The sequence below is a fragment of the Orcinus orca genome, chromosome 1, assembly GCF_937001465.1.
Source record: "Orcinus orca chromosome 1, mOrcOrc1.1, whole genome shotgun sequence".
Lineage (NCBI taxonomy): Eukaryota > Metazoa > Chordata > Mammalia > Artiodactyla > Delphinidae > Orcinus > Orcinus orca.
In genome coordinates, this window is record NC_064559.1 from 180,706,141 (window position 1) to 180,712,218 (window position 6,078).

General features: G+C 54.7%; 1 protein-coding gene across 1 annotated transcript in view; it reads left to right on the top strand.

Annotated features, from left to right (window-relative positions):
• Positions 1-4,572, top strand: part of LOC105747843 (bone morphogenetic protein 8B) — a 32,605-nt gene extending 28,033 nt beyond the window's left edge. The window contains exon 7 of the mRNA XM_049695459.1: positions 591-4,572. Within this exon, the coding sequence (XP_049551416.1) occupies positions 591-740 (150 nt within the window). The 3' untranslated portion in view covers positions 741-4,572. The remainder of the gene's footprint in view (positions 1-590) is intronic.
• The last annotated feature ends 1,506 nt before the right edge of the window (positions 4,573-6,078 follow it).

The window sequence follows — 6,078 nt, forward strand, 5'->3', positions numbered from 1 at the left end:
GGGCAGGTGACTCGGTCCCTGTGCCCTCAGTGGTCATCTGCCCAGAACAATCTCTGCCTAGAAATCGTTAGGAGGGGTGGAGGTGTTTTGAGAAACAACAGTGTCGGACACCCCAAGGGTGAGCCTAGAAGTCTGGCCGCCAGCAGGTGTAACACGGACCTTCACCGGCTCCCAGTCTGGAAGGGGAGCCGGACCAGGAACAGCTCATGTGGACAAGACACCATCAGGGACGTTGCAGAAGCGCAGGGAGGAGAGAGGAGCAGAGGGGACCCCGGGGGCGTCGCTGCAGGGGCGCAGGCAGGACCTGGCACACGTGCCGGGGGCCAGCAGGGTCAGGGTCGTCCTGTCTGAGGGGAGGGGCTATGACAGGAGCCACAGGTGCCCAGGCTGGGCCTGAGGGCAGCGGGGGGAGGGGTGGGGGTGGCCAAGGGGGCGGGGCCGGGGCAGAGTTCGCGCCAGCACCTGCCGGGCTGCGGGGCGAGATGGCGCCGGGGAGGGGCGAGCGGCTGCAGCCCGGGCGGCAGGAGCTGGGGGCTGGGACGGGGTCCCCGCGGTTCTCACGCCTCTGCCTGCCGCCCCCTCCCCGCCAGGTGCACCTGATGAAGCCTGACGCGGTGCCCAAGGCGTGCTGCGCGCCCACCAAGCTGAGCGCCACCTCCGTGCTCTACTACGACAGCAGCAACAACGTCATCCTGCGCAAGCACCGCAACATGGTGGTCCGCGCCTGCGGCTGCCACTGAGGCCCCGCCCCGCCTGCTGCGCCGCCCCTACCGGGTCAGGTCAGCCCTCCGCAGGGGGCACCCCCTAACGCCTTCACAGCTCAGGCAGGGCGGCAGCGAGGGCGCCCCTCCGCTGCCCACATCCTGCCAGGGGCTGGTCCTCCCCAGGCCCCTCTGCCCCGCCCCCGCCCGGCGCCTGAGGCGGTGGCGGAACTCCGGCCTGGTGGTCAGCGTCCGCAGCAGGGTCCTACCCCGCCCCCTCCTCAGAGGCACGGGCTGACCGTTCTTTGGGGCTGGCAGAGAGTCCTGTCTGAGGACCTGCCCTTGTCCACTGCTGGCCTAGCTGTGGGTGGATGTGGGACGAACTCAGAGGCACCTGCAGCCCAGGATGGCCACCTCAGGCCCTTCACCGTCCACGACAGGGTCTAGGGATGTGTAGACAGGTCCTGGTCCATCTCCAGTTGCCTGCCCTTCCCAGGTGCAAAACTGGGCATTTCTGGGCACTTCTGTTAGAGTGTGGAGTTGCCCTCGGTGGGCTATATTTGTGGATCTGAATTACCAAACCGCTGGCCACAAGGAGGCATGTGGGTCGCCTCCAGAAAGAGCTAAATGGACAGCATGATTTAGGGCCAAGGCCGATGGCATTCATCTTCCCTGTCTTCCTCCCTTGACCTGCCTCTGCTGTCTGGGAAAGACGTGCAGGGCATGGACACTTCAGGGAAACAAAAAATCCTGGGGGCTTTATTGACCCCGTCTGTCTGTCACCATGTTGAACCATCAGGAGTTCAGGTCTGTGGAAGTTATCTTTTTGCTGAGCCAAGTATGGTGGATACATCGGGTGGCCCAGGGTGACAATGCCCAGCACGGGTGACATAGTTTCCCTTAACCTTCTGCACAGCAGTCATCAATAATCAACCTTGATATTTTTTCTTTCAAATCTGGATAGAATTTCAAAATGACCAGCACAGAACTCCAGGTGGCCACCACCAACAGGTTAGAGTTGGCATGTGGAGTGAAAACTCTCTGCCATCTCCTGCCTCCAGTGCTCTGGGACACGGGGCAGCCTGGGGCCAGGCGTGGGGCGAGGGCAAGGCTTGTCAGCACCTGCCCGTGTCCAGAAGCTGTCAGAAACAGACTGTTCAGCCAAGCCTGCGTCACCCTGTGTGCCCAGGAGCCCCGTCCTGTCTCTCGGGGCCTGTGAGCCAGAGAAAAGGCCCCAGTCCCAGGGGAGTGACAGGAGCAATTAAGCTGAGCTGGGTGGGGCGGTTCCCGGAAACCACTGCTCTCCTTGGAGCGGCCGCCGGCAGCTGGAGTGTTTATTTGATTTCTGACTTGGTAAGCCTGTAATTTACCTGGTGGAGCGGACTGCGTCCAGCTGCCCGAACCCTGAAATACTGTGTCATTAAAAGCAGAGCCTGGGCCCGCCCCAACCCACGGGCACAGCCCAGGATGTGCAGCCCTGGAATTCACTCTGCGCCCCAAGGAGGGGCTCCGGGAGCGCAGGTCTGGCAGCCAGGGGTGAAGGCTGGGGCCTTGCTGCAGGACAGCAGCCCCTCCGCCTGGACCTGGGAGGGCCTCTGGGAGCCAGTGCACAGGAAGAGACCCTCCCCATGGACACAGGAGACTGGAAAATGGTGAGCTCCCCATCAGTGTAGGGATCTAAGCTCTGGCCTACATGTTAGGGAACATGACTTGGTGGCTTCCTCCTCTGGGCCGATTTCCCATCTGTAACATGAAGCATGGACTTTTTGATTTGAAAAGGGCCTTCAGCCAGGGAATCTGTCTGCCAACCCTGTCTCACACTGAGCCCAGAGGCAGCCTGGTAACCCTGAACACGGAGCTCAGGTGGCCATCACGAATCAGAGCTGGCACGTAGCATGGAACCTGTTTGTTATTCTAGTACTTACCTAACAGTTCTCTCTTCCCAACGTGGAGGACTGTCTCTTAGGTAAATATCAATCTTAAATTAGCAGATTATTTTGAGAACTAACTTTTTTCACTTGAAAATTTTTACTGGTAATTTTCTGAATTTCAAATTGTTTTTTATTGCGGAAGTGGAAAAATCAAAACATGTTAGCTCACCAGCTACAAATTACTGAAAAAGATGGTAGCCTTAATGGTAGTTTCATCAATGACTACCATTAAAATGGAATTGACAACTAATTTTTTATTTTTTTTGACAATTTTTTTTTTTTTGCGGTACACGGGCCTCTCACTGTTGTGGCCTCTCCCGTTGCGGAGCACAGGCTCCGGACGCGCAGGCTCAGCGGCCATGGCTCACGGGCCCAGCCGCTCCGCGGCATGTGGGATCTTCCCGGACCGGGGCACGAACCCGCGTCCCCTGCATCGGCAGGCGGACTCTCAACCACTGCGCCACCAGGGAAGCCCCGACAATTTTTTAATTTGGTATTTTTAGGCCCAGCCAGTGATTAGCTTGGTCGGGTACACCAAGAATGTCTGTCATATTATCCAAAGGTTGGTAGATGTGGAGTACACCTCATCTACCAATGAAGCTGTGCACAGCAGGAGTGGAGTTACAACACTTTTTCAAGCAGAACAACTGAAAAACAGTAAGTTATTGCTTATGTACCTGGCCGTCAGACTTCCAGCAACTTTTGCCATCCAGTTACCAAATGAAATCAAATAGGAAAAGCCCCGAGGAGTGGAACAGTTGTGAATGGACACAAAGCCCATGTATGTTATCCCGAGAGTTATCTGTTTGCTTAGCCAAGCATTGCAGCTGCAGTACCCTTGCTCAGGGCCTGGCTTGTTTACCTGGCCAGACTAGAATAAATAAGGGTGGTCAATTCAGACCCACTGACAGCAGTAAGAAATCAGTGACAGTTGATAGGCAGGGAGGACACGTAGGAAAAAAGGCTAAGGTGAAATGCACAACAGTTTTGGTGTTTGCAGTGCAATCCCAGCCTCAAGACCAAGTCATCATAATGTGAGGTTCACTGTCTTCAAACTAAGATAGGTAGTAACATGTTCTGGAAAAATCCCTAAGAAATAGGAAAAGAGGCAGCACAGCAGGAGTACAGATTTTTGAGCCAAATGGATTTGAATCCTGGTTCTTCTTCCTCTGTAGAGTAGGATACTGGCTTTCCTTCCAAGCTATTTAAAAAAAGATCATATGTGGACACAAACATTTAGGACAACATCTGACATGTAAATGCTTAACAGCTGGTACCTGTTGGTATTATTACAAATGAATTTGCTAGTTTTGAGCCCCTTCCGTGCTTGTCCACTAAACCTCTCCTCCTCCCGGGATGTATCCTGTGGTGTTTTATTTCCGAGCTGTGCTTTTCCCACCGCAATCCTTTGAGGGCAGGACTTGTGTTCTCACCTGCTTTAAAGGCCTGGGACAAGTGCCCAGTTATGCAGGCCAGGGCTGTGACACTGTGCTCTGTGTTCCCAGAGACAAGGGGATCCCAGTGGCCTGCTGAGGGCACTCAGCACCACCAGGTGCCCTTTTGGCAGTTTAAACAGGGGTTGTCCATCCCAAGTGTTATTCCTTATGAGGAGGCCTTTTGTGAGCATTTGACCCACTTTTTTAAAAAATGTGCTTTTCATTTATTACAAAAGTAATGCAGTTTTGGAGAAAAGTTTGGAAAAAAACAAAAAATAAAACAATTCAAATCACTATAATCCTCTAAGTCAGATAAACATGCTAGAAAAATTTTGAATTTATTTCTAGGCTTTTTTCTTAGAATACATATAAAATATAGATGTTTACATATTACAGATAGGTATTTGTACAAAATTGGGATCATACTGTATTATATAAACTGCTTTAGATGTGCTTTTCCCATTTTATTATATGGTGTAATTTTCCCTGTTAATAAATATTTTTTGAAAATATGGCTGTCTAGTTTTCTATCACCTAACTCCGTAAGACTCAGTTTTCACCACTAAAAAGTAGGTCCCACAACCTCTTTCTTGTGCTGGCAGCATCTGGAGCAGACACGCTGTGAGAAAGTCCAGCAGTCACAGGACTGGTCCCAGGGCTACAGCCCCAGGTCTGTTCCTCCATGCAGCCGTCACAGGGCCTGCACAGATGGGGCCCGGCCCTGGAGGAGCTAGTGAGGAGATGCATGAGCAAAGCCAAGCCCCGTGTTCTCAGTCCTGGTGCTGGAGCAACAGGGCAATGGAAACGTGGACGGGGAGGCCAGGCAGTCCCAGGAAGGCAGCTTTGACCTTCAGCCTGCAGCAAAGGCCCCACAGCGCCCCGGGTCCACTTCCCACAAGCCAGAGCCCTCCTGATCAACAGAGGGTCAGTGCTGTGCTGTGACTGGTTGAGCGAGGTGGCTGGGCCACTGCTCCCCAGACTCTGGGCTCCCTGTCCTGCCTGGCAGAGTAGAGCCCAGACCAACCATGGAGACCATGACTCTGTCTCCCCACAGGCCTGGGGTTGCCCTGCTGTAGACTGAGGCTAGAGCTCAGGAAACACCCCAGGACTCCATTATGACTGATGGGGAGATGGCCACGCTTCCGACCCCAGCTCTGCCATGTCATCCTGGGGGACCTGGACAGTCATGTCACCTGAGCCTTGGTTGACCTCTGCACGGGGTTCTGGTGTGGAAACAGTGAGTTAACACCTGTGGACACCCAGAGGGGCACTGGGAAGGCCACTGTAGCTCCAAACCCACTGAGCTTCGCAATCTGCTGGCTGGTCTCAACCCCGCTAGGCTATCAGGTGTCAGTCCTCTCTTGGGGGGCTGGCTGTACTAAGCTCTTCATACATACCCTTTCTTGGCTCTTATAAAAGCCCTGAAGTTGCTGTCATCACCCTGCTTCACTAAAGCCTGCCCTAACGCTGTGGGCAGTCAGGTAGACAGACCTGTGACGGCCACAGTCTGCACTCAGAGGGGGCACCTGGGCCTTGAGGTGGGGGGGTCTCTTTTGGCAGCTCCATAAGGATCAGGGGTAACTGTGGCACATCTGAGGCCCGAGGAGACCAAAACCTGGTCAGCTGCAGCCAAGGGGGCTCAGCCGAGGCCAGGAGTCCATTCGGCACACGGGAGCCAGAGGTAGAGCCAGAGCGCCATCATCCCTCGACAGGAGCTCTCCTGCGGCCACCAGGGCCAGGGGACAACAGGCCCCACCCCTGCCTCGTCCAGATTTCTACTCAACATGTAAAAGCCCAGCCGGGTAGACTCTGAATGGTCTGAGTAACCCCACGCCACAGGGAGGTATCTCGTGGCTACAGGGCTCAGTCTCTGCTCAGTGCCTTCAGCAGGTCAGGGTTCCTTTAAAGCCACTTGGCTGACCAGTCCATGGAGGGGGAGCGGAGAGAAGCCAGCCTGACTTGAGCTCCAGGAAGTGGCTGCACACAGGGACCAGACTGTGAGCTCAGCAT